The sequence below is a fragment of the Mastomys coucha genome, unplaced genomic scaffold (genome assembly GCF_008632895.1).
Source record: "Mastomys coucha isolate ucsf_1 unplaced genomic scaffold, UCSF_Mcou_1 pScaffold18, whole genome shotgun sequence".
Taxonomy (NCBI): Eukaryota; Metazoa; Chordata; class Mammalia; order Rodentia; family Muridae; genus Mastomys; species Mastomys coucha.
This window is the reverse complement of record NW_022196900.1, coordinates 55,139,034-55,155,247: the sequence shown is the minus strand read 5'-3', so window position 1 is coordinate 55,155,247 and position 16,214 is coordinate 55,139,034. Positions and strand designations below refer to the sequence as shown.

General features: G+C 41.0%; 1 protein-coding gene across 7 annotated transcripts in view; it reads right to left on the bottom strand.

Moving 5' to 3' along the window:
- Positions 1 to 16,214, bottom strand: part of Fggy (FGGY carbohydrate kinase domain containing) — a 373,036-nt gene that overhangs the window by 121,530 nt on the left and 235,292 nt on the right. For all 7 annotated transcript variants that reach the window (XM_031377871.1, XM_031377870.1, XM_031377872.1 and 4 more), the window contains one exon: positions 1,444 to 1,551. In XM_031377871.1, coding sequence (XP_031233731.1) covers positions 1,444 to 1,551 — 108 coding nt within the window. The remainder of the gene's footprint in view (positions 1 to 1,443; positions 1,552 to 16,214) is intronic.

Sequence of the window (16,214 nt, the reverse complement as noted above, 5' to 3'; positions counted from 1 at the left end):
TTTCCTGCCTTGAGTTCCTGTCCTAACTTTCCTGCCTTGAGTTCCTGTCCTACCTTTCCTGCCTTGAGTTCCTGTCCTACCTTTCCTGCCTTGAGTTCCTGTCCTAACTTTCCTGCCTTGAGTTCCTGTCCTAACTTTCCTGCCTTGAGTTCCTGTCCTAACTTTCCTGCCTTGAGTTCCTGTCCTAACTTTCCTGCCTTGAGTTCCTGTCCTAACTTTCCTGCCTTGAGTTCCTGTCCTAACTTTCCTGCCTTGAGTTCCTGTCCTAACTTTCCTTAGCCACAGACTGTTACCCGGAAGTAGAAGTGGAAGTGGGAATAAATCATTGCTTTTGATCCGTGCTTAAAATAGCAACATAAATCATGTTTATAGGGCTGGAAGGAGGGGTCCTTGCTCTGCGCCTTTAATTTTATTGTAAGCCATTTTTTCAAGAACCACTTATATTACACAGGAACTCAGGATGAATGGCACTCATCCTCAAATCTGCATGCATTTTTCACTTTCACCTCTTTTCCTGTGAACGCCCTCCCTAGCTCCCCACTTTTTTTTTCTTTGACTCAATACAAGTGACTTCTTCCTACTAGGACTTTCCTAGCCTAGCCTAGCTCCTGTAAACAGTGTTCATCCTACTTTAGTGGATCTGTCTTCCCTTTTAAACAGTTCCAACAACTCAACACATTTCCACTAAGCATTGACTATGGATGAACAATCAGGCTAGACACAGAAAGAATCATTGTATCCTTCTTGCTTTAATGAACTGATAGTGTTCTAGAACAACAGACTAGAAAGCTAGTTATAATAACTACCACCATGGCTGGGATACGCTGCATCTGGCTCTCGCACATACATATAAGTGCATACAGACACATTTACTTCATCAAATTCTGGGTGATTTTCATCTTAATTCACATGTAATGTCCTCAGAGAGGCTTTCCTGGAACTTAGACTAAATTAGCTAGAGCTACATCTTAAATAACAAGTAAATCATCCAGATAGTTATTCTAAAGGAGGGTGGAAAAGAATCATGCACAAAGGGATAGAGGAATGGAATTATATGAGTCACTGGGAACTTGTGTGTAGGAAGAGTTCTTTATAATCTAGCCTAAGTGACAGGTATATTTGTGAGGCTAGAAGAGACAGTCCTTGAAGCATATGAGTACCCAGAAAATTTTCTGGATAGGTTTGCTGAATTGTTCCTAGGACAGCAGGGAACCATGGAATAATTGGCACCTGATAACACTGCCATCTAAAAAGGAGAAGAGGGAATGATCAGGCAGCCCAAGCCATACGCTTCCATTTGACTAACACCCCAGGTACTGAGGATTAGGCTCTGGGCTGACTTCTGAATTTTGAGTTGCAAATAGTCTACCTACCTAGTGAATGGGTGATCTATTAAGATGGCATGACAACATTCACAACCATTTGGAGAAAATGCCAACTTACCAATTTTCCAGTCACACTCTGACCACCTTCATTCAACCAGAACCCAGGGACCATGGCTGAGAAATAAGGTCCCCAGACACCTGGAACAAAGACTGGATCTTTGCTGATCTGGAACAACAACAACAAAAAAGACATTGTGTGTGAAAAAAAACCTGACTCCCAAAGAGAGAGAGAGAGAGAGAGAGAGAGAGAGAGAGAGAGAGAGAGAGAGAGAGAGAGAGCTTTATTCTCCTACTACTGATGTTAAGTTAACACCTGAGAATTCAGCATCTTATAAAGTATTTTTTTTTTTTTATGGTGGGGAAGTCACCGGCTCCCAAGGAAGGGCATGGCTTTAACTGTGGATCCCTTCTAGATCAGTTCATCCAGCTGTCAAGGGAGCAAAAGGGATCATTTTGAATAGGTGTTGACAAAGCTCTTCCATGCTAGCTTCCTTGTTAGCTTCCTCTCTGAGGCAGGAATTACTCGTCTCCATTCTCACTCTTCCAACATCTACACAAGCCGACAGCTTAGATCCACTCAATAAGGTCAGCTACCCATAACTAAGAAGCCAAAATCTAAGGTGTCCTGCTTCCACCAAATAACATATTCAAAACAAAATACAAGATGAAAATTTTTATCCTTGTCAGCCCTATTTTCTGAAATGAAAAGGCTAACTCTTCATCCTTGATAGCATGATTCTATGAATTAAGCAGGCTCTAGGCAATCAATTTAAATGGTCACATTCTCGTTTTTAAAAAGTTAATGTATAACTAGTGAGAAAAATGCCAAAGTGTTTGACCCTTTTGCATTATAAACTTTGCTGCAGCTACTCAAGGAAAGCTTTTCATCTCTTGGGTTAGGTTAAAGACTTACTGATTACAACATGATTTTTTTTTCATAACAATAAACTTTCCCCCTTCATTTATTACTTTCTGCTTACCTGTGGAGAGGTAGAGTGATGGATTTCTTAAAGAAAGGCTTAGATTGAAAAGAGTAGCAGGAGTTCACCAGATGATGGCAAATAGGCAACCATGAACAAAGCCCCATAGGTGTGAGGTGCTCTCAAGTTCAAGTTTCTATAATGCTTTTATAGTAGACTCTTATGGTCCTTTAGTGAAATGGAAGTGTGTACCAGAGGAGCCAGGGCAGGAGGAGCAGCCTCAATGATACATATCTCTCTTCTACCTAACAAAAAGGGCTGCTGAAGACCAATTCAGGGTTATGGCAGTATTCCTGAGAGGGAAGAGGAGCAGGCTAGGTACTCACTGTCCACTCCACCAGGTCTCAAAGAATTGGATCTACTTATTTATTTATCCAGTAAGTACTTATTCAACTTGAAACTGAGCTAAGCTCTTGAGATAGACAAGAAAACTGAGCAGCAGTAATCTCTGGCCTCATTAACTTCACCTTCTATCATAAGCATGGAGAGAGACCTAGGATCACCCCAATGCTGACTATTCTGGCTCCGTTTTCACTTGGCTGTTCATTCTTCAAATCAGTAGGTCTTCTGACCTCCAAATGTAAAGGAAGCAAAGAATGTCAAAGAGAAGAAAGGCAAAGAAAGTATATGACATAACAGTATATAATATAACAATATTAACTTTAAATTCTGTCAAGTAAGGGGACCATTATGAAAAAATAGAAACAATAATTTTAGTGTGAAGAGACAAGTTTCTAAAAAAAGGGTTAAATTTACATGGTTATAATTGCTCATATTATTTCTCCAGATGTTTCCTGAGTTCTACTCAGACCCAGATGTAGAGCAGGTACTGAAGAAAACTGATTTTTCAAAAAAAGAGCAGAGTCCTCATTCTTATGAATCATGAGGTTTCAAGCAGAAGGCCAGAGTGGCCGCTAGGGTATGGAGAAGACTTAAATGTTTTTAGAGCTAATATTCCTGGGTCATAAAATCTCTAGTCTTTACAATGCTCCACTGGGACAGTTGTTTACCTTAAAACAAGCAGTAATCAAATTCTCAGGCAAGGGTGTGATTGCAAAGTGATGAAGGAATGAAGGAAGCTGAAAGGAACCCCACGAGTCTAGGGTCGGGAAAGACTCTCACAGAAGGCTCTGTGTGAATTAAGAGGAAAGGCACCTGGTATTCACTCAGGCAAGTGTGTCTGTGTGCTATCTGTGAAAGAGACGGGAAATACTCCAGTCACAGCGAGCACATTAGCTCACACTCAGTTTTGTCACTCTGCCTTTTCCCAGGGATGTTTCATTCCATGATGATCTTATATACTCATGGTCTGAACAGACTGGGAGAATTTGTTTGGGATGAGTAAGAAAGTCTTAATTCATAGTTACTGAGGGTCCAAGGTTTAGAATGGTAAGCTACCAGTCACTGAGGCCAAATCGTCTCTCTTTGAGAACTCTGAACTCCATCTGATGCAATGGAGTGGAGAGGTTCTACAGCTTGTGTATGGTCAAGTACCTCAATGCCTGAGGTAGAATTTGATCTATGTCAGTGTGGCTCTCAAACCCTTAGATATACTTTTCATTTTCTCACAGATGGCTTAGGAAGGACATGCTTTGCCTTAGTGAGGATCTTTTTTTTTTTTCTTCTTTCTGTTGTGACAAACACCTAACCAAAAACAACTTGGAGGAGGAAGGGTTTACTTCAGCTTACAAGTCTCCATCAAAGTCCACCATAAAGGACAGGAACCTGGAGGCCGGTGCTGAAGCAGAGGCCATAGAGGATCACTGTTTACTGTCTTGCTCTCTCATGGCTTGCTCATACTGCTTTCTTATGCCATCCAGGACTACATGTCTAAGGACGGCACAACCCACAGTGATCTGGGCCCTCCCACATCAACCATCAATCAAGAAAATACCCTACCAACTTGCCTACAGGCTAAGCCTATGTAGTCCTCCTATTTTCTCCAATAAGCTTCCATCCCGGAACACCCTAACCTGTGTCAAGCTGACATAAGCACCAGATGGGACATGCATCATTCCCTACCTCCCACCTTAGCCCCACAAGCTACTGTGGCAGGACTTCACTGAGAGACTGGCCCTGCTACTCACAAATGTCCAGTGGAAGCTTTATTTGGTCTGCTTTGGTCTTGGGAGATGGTTTGGGCTGTCTATGTTTGTGATCTCTCCTTGGGCATGACACATGCTTCTCATCAGACATTTCCAGTCAAGTAAGGAAACAAAGTGTACTTCCCATCACTGGCAAGCCTGTGTTCTCAGGGAAAAGAGCTGCAGTTTGTTTTGAGGGAAGAAGATGCACACTAGTGTATTTATGTGTTCCTTAATCCTTCACAGTACACATAAATATTTGAAAATATTTTCCTGAAAGCTCCTTCCACCCTGATTGCTTTCTTGGCTTCAGGGTTGCTCTATGAGGAGGGAGATCATTGCCCACACTAATGACAGGTGTCCATACAGAACACTAACTTCTAGTTCTAATGGCACTGATGGCCTCAACACAGGAACTCTGCCTGGGGACTTGGTACAGATATTACTCTGGTATAAATGACACAGTTCTTATTACTTTGGGGAAGAATCAACCATTATCCCTATTATGTATATGTGTAAACTGAGGAAGAAAATGTTAAAGAACATGTGTTCAACATTATAAAACCACCACAATGTAGTCATCCCAAAACTCTATAGCTATAGTTCTCAACCTTCCTAATGCTGCTACCCTTTAATATAGTTCCTCATGTTGTGATGACTCCTAGTCATAAAATTATTTTTGTTACTACTTCACAACCTTAATTTTGCTGCTCTTATGAACCATAAGGTACACATTTTTGGAGGGAGAGATTTGCCAAAGGGGTTGTAACCCACAGGTTGAAAACCATAGCTCTACAAGTTTTATACTTACTTCTGACACATTAAGATCTTGTTCCAACTTTACCATTGTCTCTTTGGATCCTTCATATACATGTGAAGGGTAGAAAATGAGGGACATCTAAGCCAATAGACTCACTCAAAGTATACAATACCCATTTTCCTTGAAAACCAGTATATTAGGATGTGTGCATATATGAGTGTATCTGTATTTAAAATACAAATATATATTTAACACACTCATTACTACTCAGAGCAAGCTAGCCTGGAACATAAGATAGCTCAATCTTATGGCCTGTTAGTGGACTACTGTAAATGTCAGGACAGTCCTGCTGTAGCCTCCCAAATACTGGCAGTGCAGCTTGGACCACATGCCTGGGTTAAGTTATATAATCTTAATTTCCAAAAAGCTTTTACTAAAACTTCACTGATCTAGTTGTAAATAGAAGAGAGAACACAGGTCAGGACAAAGACTATCTTGATTGTATTCCTTATTCTGCAACATTCTAGACAAATTCTCCTCCTCGACTTTCTGACCCTTGGTCTCCTTGATTTCAAAGTGTATGGGCTAATGTTAATCTCTACAAGAATGAAGGACACTTGTAAACATTAAATTTTGTTACAGACACAGCTTATCTTGGTTAAAACCCAAAACAATGTTAGTTCTCCTTGAATTGAGGCCTGTACAGTAGAATAGCAGGAAACAACATGAAAGACCACCACAAATATGCTCCTCTTTTAGTCAGTACTATTAATAACAATACTGAAAAAGAGATGAGAGCAAAACAGCATATTTTCAAAGGCTAGACTGGGAAGCCTTGCTATTAGGGCATGTGTCCAAAACCAGGATCAGATGAACTCTGAGAGCTACAGCACAACTGCAAACTCCAGTAGGCCATTAGCTGACATTTATTTAATGTTATAGCTAGCTTTTGGGGGGGGGGTTGTGTATTTATTTATTTTACTTAAAAGACTGGCAATATTTTCTTGCACAACCTAGGTATAGGCACAAGGGTATTAATCTTAGTATCAGTATTATCATTGGGCTCAGACATTTGACAGATGCTTTAATCATGTGTGCTCTATATTAAATTATAAAATGTCAACTAAACCTTTGGTTTCATATTACGTTATCACCCATTTATGACAGTCCAAGAGAGGCATGATTCTATTGCTCTAACTAAGCTCATAAATGAAATCTAAGCAGAGCAGTTCACACAGCTAGAAGAGAAGTCACTTCAGTATGCTTGTTAGAAACTCCCTACCCATTTCCCTCTCTCAACACCATTCCCCGGCTATAAGATGACTGGAGCAGAGGTACTTTTCTTTTTGAGGTTGTCTAAGATTCCACAAAGTTGAGTCACTGCATCCCATCTGGTCAAGTAGAACACTCCAGTGAGATATTTCAATAGGCTGTGCCCTCACATGGCCTGGAGTTTATGGGACTGTGTCAGTTTATCTCTTGGGGTGTCCCCAAGTACCTACTTATTCTGTCACCCAACTAATTTGCTGCTAACACTATTGGAAGTTCTTTAAAAAAACATTAACTTTATAGGCTATATTTAATAGCTACAATCTATAATCTCAGACATTAGCTGGGTAAGACTTCAGATACATACTGAGTTCAGACTACAATTTAAAACATGAAAAGATGGGGAGAGATGGGCTTCAAAGTTATGTGGCATCCAAGTCTCTGTTCTCAAGAAACTTACAGTTTAGTAGGAGCTCAGGGTTCAGGATAGACTGAGCATGGGGGACACCTGTGAGTATACATGTTTATCTAGCCTCGTTTCCCTGTGTGTATGTCAAATCAAACATACTGAACATAATTATAACCCGAGATGCCCAAGGCACATGTGCAGACTCCTACAAGGATCAGAAATAACAGGCTGGGGTCAGAAGTCACATTCCAAGTGTTGCTGCCTCTACTCATGTCTGTTCAAACTAGCTCTAAGCAAGGATGTCACCGGCCCAGCTTCATCTAGGGCTATGCGCCTACTGGCTGGGTTCCCTGAATGACAAAGCCCAGATGCTTGCTCACAACTCTTTAGGGGAGAGGTGACTGGCTGAGGGAGCTACTGCAGCTCCCTCTGTTCTTTCCCAGCCCTTCACCCTGAGGCTGGTCTGGCCTAAACCCCTGGCAGGACAGGAGGCAGGCTCCAGGCGCCAGCAGTCCTGGGAGGGAACAGGAGGCTTTGCTTGGACTGTCTGATGCCAGGTTGGGATTTTTAGAGAGTGGCAGCAGACCTGTGTGGGGCTGGGTATTTCCATGGTCATCTCTTCTTCCAAATGGACTATGATATCGTCTTACCAGAGGAAAAAAGCATTTATACATCTATTTCTGCCAAATCCCTGATGACTACTTAGCAAATACACACACACACACACACACACACACACACACACATACACACACACACACACACACACACACACACACACACACTCACACACATACAGAATAAGAGCCTGGAGAAATGTTTACGAACAGAGGGAGGCTCTTGGTGTTCACCTCTGGGTTTGTCTTGCTCGGTTGAACACTATAATGAGCTACTAGTGTGCCTGTCTCTCCCAGGAACCAGTTAAGATAAAAGTAGTTGCTATCTTCAAGGCAGGGAACGTGATAGCGCAATGTGAGCATGGGCTTGGGAAGTAGACAAACTATTCTAAACAATTCTGACTAGGCCACTGACTGACCATGTGATTCTGGGTCTTTCTGAGGCTTAGTTTCCTGACCCATAAATGCGACTAATCATCAACCAGAACAAAGTCCAAGATCTGCTTGGTACAGTGTGTACAAAGACACTGTGATACACTGGGCTCTTAAACAAACTGTTAAGCAGCAGGTGGTTTAATTCTACTCCTTCTAGAGATAGTGGAAAGCTTAAAGTTCTCACATGGCCTCAGGCCCATTATTAGTCTGTCTCCTTAGGAAATCCTTCCTCTTTCTTGTGATCTCCCCTACACCTTTTATTACCTCCCTCTCCCTCGGCTCATCTACTCCAGTGAGTGCAGAGACATTGTGTGTGCTGTAGAGTGCCACATGTTTATCTCAGACTCAGATCCTGCTTCTGAGTCTCTCATTAATATGACTTGCATATGCAGATGACATATCTAAAAGAAAATCTGCTACCCTTTAGGGCTCTTCTTATTCTTCATCTTTCTCTAGATTCCAGTCTTAACTTATTCACTTTTCATCTGTCCACAACAGGTCATGCTGTTCTTCTGTCCACAAGCACATTCTGTTCCCCATTGCTGCTGCCTTAGTATTATCTCTCATGTCTTGCTTGTACTATTTCATCAGTGATTAAATTGATTTCCCTTTCTCAGTTATTTTCCTCCTCTCCTCCATCCTCTCCACACCTACTCAACCCAAAATCTGTATGTCCAGCAAATGACCTTTCTAAATCAAAAACCCAATAGTATTATTACTTAATATTGATCCCTGACAGATGGCATACTTTCTGATTTGGTTTTTCTTTACTTGTCTGACTTGAATCACAAGACTATTGTTTTCTGATTCCCATCCCTATCAAGTCTTTCATAGACTAAGCCCTAGATTTGTTGAAAAACTTGAAATTTCCCAGTGAGCCATTTTCTTATTCATCTCTGACTATATCCTCCTGAGACTTGGCTCAAGAACTTTGGAGATGGCTCAGAGATTAAGAACAATTCCTTCTCCCTCAGAGGACCCTAGTTTAGTTCCTAGGACACAGGTGAAGTGGCTCAAAACCACTTGTAAGTCCAGCTAGGAGGATCTGACACTCTCTTCTGTACTTGACCTGTATCTTTCCTCTGGTGCTCATACCAACACCCACATACAGATAATTAGAAATAAAGGCTCAGCTCAATATTATCACCTCTGGTGTACCATCTTTGAACACTGACTCCGTAATTACTCATGGAATGTTCTTGCCTGCATCTTGCCTTAACTCTGCATTTCTTTTTTGTAGGTGGTTATACCATAATATGTGCATAAGTGTATATATCTACAAACATCTTTTTAAAATGAAGTATTAAAGTATGTTGTAAATTAAATTGATATACAAGTTCAGTACATGGCTCTTATTTTGATAACACAGCAATACTATTGTAATTAAGAGCAATTATAGATGATAAAATTTGTCCAACTGCTGAGGTACTATAATTGTCTAGATTACGTAAAACTTTGAATAAACTCTAGAGCACCAGGATAGGGTGTGAAAAACATGTCCAAAAGTCTTCAGTGAAACCTGGTTCATAAAGCTCAGATTTGCCAAATCTTTTGTGTGGAGGGTTTTAAAGGATAATCCTCTTCCAATAAAGAGTTTGCCTTTCCTATAAACCCAATCTCTGTTTTCCTCTGAACAAAAAAAAAAAGTATATATGAAGTATGTCTGAAGTGATCTCATAGGCCCAGCAGTTTGAGCACAAAGGAATGTACTGAAAAGCTGTGTCATCCAACCAAACAGTCTTTGAATTTGGGATGGTGGGGAGCAGCCCAATGGTGCCTGTAAATCTGCTTGTAAAGTTGGACTCCTTAAGCACTGAACTCCTCATTCTCTAGCATTTCAAGACCCACATGTAATCACAGTAGAAATTGAATCCATATGTTTCTCATTCACTTGCATTTCACACACCCAGAGCTGCATTACAAGATACAATGAACAGCCAACTTTGAAGCCATCCAAATATTTACCCAACTCTCCTCTGGCTGCAAAAGAGAAGCCATACTTGACCTGCTGTATACAAATGCCTATCTGGCTCCCATGAGATGAAACTGGTTTTCAGCTTTGAAACCTCTGAGCTGTGACTCCAAAGAAACAGATCCTTTCCTGCATCTTTTTTATAAACCAAACAAACTGTGAGAGTAGACAATTATGGATCTCCTCTGTGGATTTAGACTAAAGAACAGTCATGTAGCATAGGACAGGAGAGTAGAGAGAACTAATGAAAAAGAGTTAGGCTGCTCCATGTTTGCCAGATGGAGTCTTAGTTCTGCTGCTTCAATATCAAGTGGCCAGGGGGACATTCTCCTCCTTGTGAAATCACCCGATAGTGAGCATAGGACTAATAGTACTAATTGCCAAGGGATTTATAGATAATGAAACTGATGCTCCTGTTATTGTTAGTTAACTATTAGGAGAAACAGCTCTCTAGTGAAGACTGTGGGTTAGGGAGGAAGCATGCCTGGAGTAGCCTCCCAGCTGGGAGTGATCAGAAGATGGGAACAGACGGAGATTACACGCCTATTCCTTAGCCACATCCATAGTCGGTTATTACAGCAGGTTTCTGACATACATCTACTTACTTGTGAGTGCCAAACTGTGGATACTTTCAAATTGTCTTCCTGGGTTTCCCTTGCACTTACATCTTTCTGATTCCAGTCTCTGACTTTAGACACCATCTCCTGGGTGTAACCATCCACTTATTTTGTTCTAAAATTCAATGTTCTGTTTTAACTTTCTAGGATCTTCATCCTAGAAAGGATGCAAGGATGTACAGGACATGCAAGGATGAAGTGTAGCATCCTTTAGTGTAGGTTGCCTGGTTCATTTGGTGGCCAGAGAACTGCAGACCGTATTGAATCACTTACATGCTGTTTAAGGTGTACTTTCTACTTATGACCTGGAATTCATGTAAGAGTTTAATTTAAAAATCTAAGCCATTACATAGAGAAAAATTCTCATGTGATGTACAGTGGTTGCACTGGTTTGAAAGAGGAGAGAAAGTAGGACTACATGGGTGGCTTTGACATGACCTGTATGATTCTTTACACGAGTAAGTATAGGGAGGCTTCACTCCATTAATAACATACTGGGTAAAGACAAAAAAAAAAAAAAAACTTGGTGGATTTGTAACAAGGCGATTTTCTTATAAGACAGGGTCTCACACTGTAGCCTTGGCTGGCCTAGAACTCACTATATAGATCAGACTTGGTCTTGAGTACTCATGAAAATCAACCTGCCTCTGCCTTCCATGTTATGGGATTAAATTCCTTAAATATTTTAAGCAAATTCAGTAATAGCCTCCTACTCTTACAAAGAGCAATTTCCTTGATCAGGGGTGACCACTGTACTTACCTGTGGGTAGAAGGACAAACATTAGAATGCAGCTAGAAATTATATTGGTTTAGTAAAGTGGTGACTGTAGGTTCTCCTCCAAGATCCATGACTTCACTAGCACTAGGCATTTGGCTGGGTTTCCAGTACCAGGTAATAGAGAGAGATGATAGGTGATAGACAGACAGACCTACTGACAGACAGATGGATGGATAGATAGATAGAAAAATAGTTAAAAAGTAAATAAATCGATAACAATTAATGAAAAAAGAGGCTATGAGTTTGAAAAAGAATGAGGAAAGGTATGTAGGAGTTATTGGAGGGAGAAAGAGGAAAATAATGTAGTTCTATTATAGTGCTCCCCCAAATATCTGGAAAATTTTAAAAAGCCACCATCTCTGTGCACAGGCACTAGCTATTTTCTTTTGGAAATATCCTCCCAAACAAGTCACTGTGTCTAAGTATGGCTAAGAGGTATTCAGGACATCGATGCAAATCTAGACAGGAAGAAATCTGCTCTATAGAACTCTTCCTCCAGTTTTGGCTTAACATAAAAAAGGTGAGGTTAAAATGGCTAGGCAAAAAGCACTCAAAGCTATCTAGATGTGGTAGCTCCCTTTGTGACTGCAAAATTTTTATAAAGAAAAGTGTTTGTCAAGCACAGCTGAGATGCCAGGGCGAGGCTCATCATATTCATCTTTAAAAAGAGACTGATGAATGGCGGTGATGGTGGGCTAACATGACGTCAAGAGGAAATAGCAGGTATAGAGAAGACAGGATGAAATGCCCTATTCCTCGAGTACCCAGAGACAGCACAGATGTGGCAGATGAACAGAAGTGATCCCAGGCCTCCTCTCTGTCAGCACTACAGTAGACCCCTGAATCTACCACACAAAAGTCCCGGGAGGCCTGAAATCCCTGGCAGAAACAGGTGCCTGGGTCTCTCCATCCCCAGGTGTCCAATTTCACCTATTTGCCCCTAGCCTAGATCATCTGGATCCAGGTAAGACTCAGTCCATTATACTCAGTTTTGATGACAAAGGGAAAAAAAATAATAGGTTCAGAGCATTAACTCTCAAGTTCCAACTTAATGTGTGTCACCACTAAGACCAAACCAGGATTTAATCAAATCTGACTCTAGGACATTCTCTTCTGAAACAATTTGATTTAAAAAAAAAAAGTTGCAAAAAATAAGAGTCAGAGACTCTTCCAGCTCAGCTCTTCTGGGCCATGAATAGATATGTACCCTGTCCATTTAGTAAAGTTGTGGAATATCCTATATCAGGAAATGGGGGGCATAATCAAAAAGCCCTGTTATCTCCTCCCTCTTTTCTACAGGCAACAGCAGTGCTCTGAGGTTAAATTGAAAAAAACTTAGTTTGTAACACTGAAGCAGGAAGACAGAAACTCAAAGGAGAAAGGGCATTGAGGAAAAGTTGATTTGGGGGTGCTTAACCCCTGTCTGTGCACACACAAAAAAAATAAAACTCTACTAATATATAAGGTATGCAAACACTGTAGGACAATCAGAAACAAATGAAATGCTGGCTGCAGAGTAACAGGACTCAGCTGTGGGCAATGGCCAGGAGGCAGCTTTTGTTATGAATAGATCATCTGGATGGGAAGCAGGCCTGATTTCAACCCTTGGAGTACATCTTTCTGGGTATGAGAAAGTACTTGGGCCCATCTGGACTTCCTTAGGAGAAAAGAGAAGGGACGAAAACAACTGTCAGTAAAATATATGGCATGATACGGCACAGCCCTCTGAGGGTGGCTTAAATGGAAACTGCGTGCTATTAATTTGTATTCAGTTTGCAAACCAAAGAGAATGATAATTGCCCTTATTTTTTAAATAAGAAAAGCCCAACAAAGGCACACAGTGGGCGTGGAGGGAGGGGGACTATTTGCCAAACAGTTACTACACTTGGATGCATTTTGATTGGTAATCTCGGTGGTCCTGGCAATTCCTAGTTTACTGACAAGATACCATGGCTCTTAGAGCTCAATGCCTTCCCATGGCAGCAAAGATGTCATGTGGCAGGATGCAGATCTGATCTGGACCTTCACATCTTCCTGTTGTAAGGGGCCACCTCTGAGCAACTTAGCAACTACGGAGTCAAAGCACATCTGGGGGCTTTAAGAAAGCAGCCATTCTCCTCCTAGATTTTTATCATTTCCAGGAAGGCTCTGTCAGAAAAACTCAATGACTGAGTTAAGCTCACTTCAGGCGTCTCTAGACTTTCCCTCTCTCTACATTCGTTAGGTGGTACAGATAAGGAACAGCCCTGGCTTTCAGACTCGTCAATTCCAGAGAACCCATGTTCTCTGCATGTGATATAGTCTGGCTTGCCATTGGGCTGGCAATGTGAGAACCTGGCTCTTACCTTAGGGACAAATAGCTCTTGAGCTGGAGCTATTTTCTACTTTCCTTCTTGACTCATATGATGGTAAAGTAATGAAGTATAGAGACCTGGCAGGACAGAACAGCCTTCCGTGCAGAACTCAGGATGGGGAGCTGGATACCAAGACTGTGTCCTTAGCCCATAGTACAGAAGAGGACCATCTTGGTCCCTTATGAATAACAGGTCTGTGTAGCAAATGATTAGCCTGGTCCCTGTCTGGCTCCCCTCTTGAAAAGACAGACAGGAAAATTTTCCTGCCCAGATGTTGAAAAAAAAAAACTATAGGCAAGTTAAAATAGAAGGCCATCATATGCTGTCCTTTTTCATCTCTTCAGGCTTCAGGACAGTCTTGCCCTGCTATGTGCTGAGTCTATGACTCCCTGTACGCTTTATTTTTCTAGGGAATATTTAATCCACATTTCTGTCTCAGTTCAAAGTACAAACTAGTCTCGTTAATCCTTGTATTAACTCATAGAGCAAAGATGTCTCTATGAGGGAGGGAGCAGCTGAAAATGGAAGTAGGCTTGGGTGGAAAAAAATCTGGGTCTCATTTCTTATGCTGGACCACGAAGACTGCTCAGTTTTCAATTTGTGTCTCTAATGGGTTGATGTAAGAAGATAACTGATGTTTACACTCAAGGCATTTGTATTAATTGATGCTCCCTACTCACCCCAGGAGACTTTACATAACAGCTGCCTCCTAGGGTTTCAGGGCCATTAACTGAGATCTTATATGCAAAGCAACTGTCTTGGTTTCTGAAAGATCAGAACAGTTGCCTGATAAGAGGCAGGGAAGTACTAGAAGAATTCAGAGACTGTTGAAAAATCAATTCTGCCTAGAACAAGGGCCCTCAATAAGAATTCCACTGAGTACCTGAGTATCTTTCAGACTTGGGGTAGACAGGTGAAAAGCATACTGGCTTTGTCTAACTTCTCAGAAGGGTTATGATGTCTGATAGTCAAGACATACTGATAAGAACCTCAACAGAGGTCTAGTTCTTAGAACAATGCTGCATCAGATACCATATTCTGGCTGCAATACAAGCAAAATATAATAAAACTCACTATATAGTCACCAGATTCTCAGTGTCTGGATCATTAGCAGCGGAGCAGATGTGTAAAATCATGTCACTCCTAGGAACAAAGGGACAGGCAGGCAGAGGGACGGCTCTGAAGGCTCTGGAATAGTACTGAAACAAGTGTGAGTTTTATTTCTTTGTTTTTTGAATGTAGAAATAATCACTATTCTCATTTTGGCTACATTTTAGTTAGTTGTCTACAAGACTATAGCCGATAGTTCATCTGAGTCTGTGTAAAGTGTGGCCATTGGTTCTGCTGCCTGAGTTTGGGGCTGGAGCTTCTGAGCAGATGCACAGTGTGTCAATGTTTGTCCATTCTTCTCTTGCTGAGTTTAAACAACAAACACTTGGTCTGAAGTAAGTTTCTCCTGAAACTTCCCCACTGCCTTACTTTACTCTCTGCATCATTTTCCCCAAACTTACTTTTTTCCATCACCTCTTAAATAAATAATTGTTATTATTTTATTGTTATTATTATTGTGTATGTTTTACCACTTAAATAAATAATAACTATCATTTTATAATATTATTTATAATTATTACGATTACTATGATGATGATGATGATGTGTGTGTGTTTGTGTAGGTGCCTGTGGAGGCCATAAGAATGTGTTGGATCTTTTGTTGTTCCAGATGAATTTGCAAATTGCTCTTTCTAAGTCTGAGAAGAATTGAGTTGGAATTTTGATGGGGATTGCATTGAACCTGTACATTGCTTTCAGCAAGATGGCCATTTTTACTATATTAATCCTGCCAATTCACGAGCATGGGAGATCTTTCCATCTTCTAGATCTTCTTCAATTTCCTTCTTCAGAGACTTGAAGTTTTTGCCAAACAGATATTTACTTGCTTAGTTAGAGTCACATCATAGTATTTTATATTATTTGTAACTATTGTGAAGGGTGTTGTTTCCCTAATTTCTTTCTCAGCCTGTTTATCCTTTGTGTAGATGAAAGCCACTATTGTGGATGCCAGCAAGTGCTGGATGACAGGCGCCTGATATAGCTGTCTCCTGAGAGGCTCTATCAGTACCCAACTAATACAGAAGTAGAGGCTCACAGCCATCCATTGGACTGAGTACAAGGTCCCCAATGAAAGAGCTAGAAAAAGGACCCAAGGAGCTGAATGAAGGGTTTGCAGCTCCTTAGGACTAACAGCAATATAAACTAACTAGTACCCTCAGAGCTACCAGGGACAATAACACCAACCAAAAAGTACACATGGCGGGACTAATGGCTCCAGTAGCATATGTATAGCAGAGGATGGCCAAGTTGATCATCAATGGGAGGAGAGGCCCTTGGTTCTGTGAAGGTTCTATGCCCCAATATAGGGGAATGCCATGGCCAGTAAGCAGGAGGGGTTGGAGTAGTGAGCAGGGGACGAGGGAGGAAACAGGGGTTTGTTTTAGTTTTTTTCTTTTTTTTCTTTTTCTTTTTTTCTTTTTTTCTTTTTTCTTTCTTTCTTTTT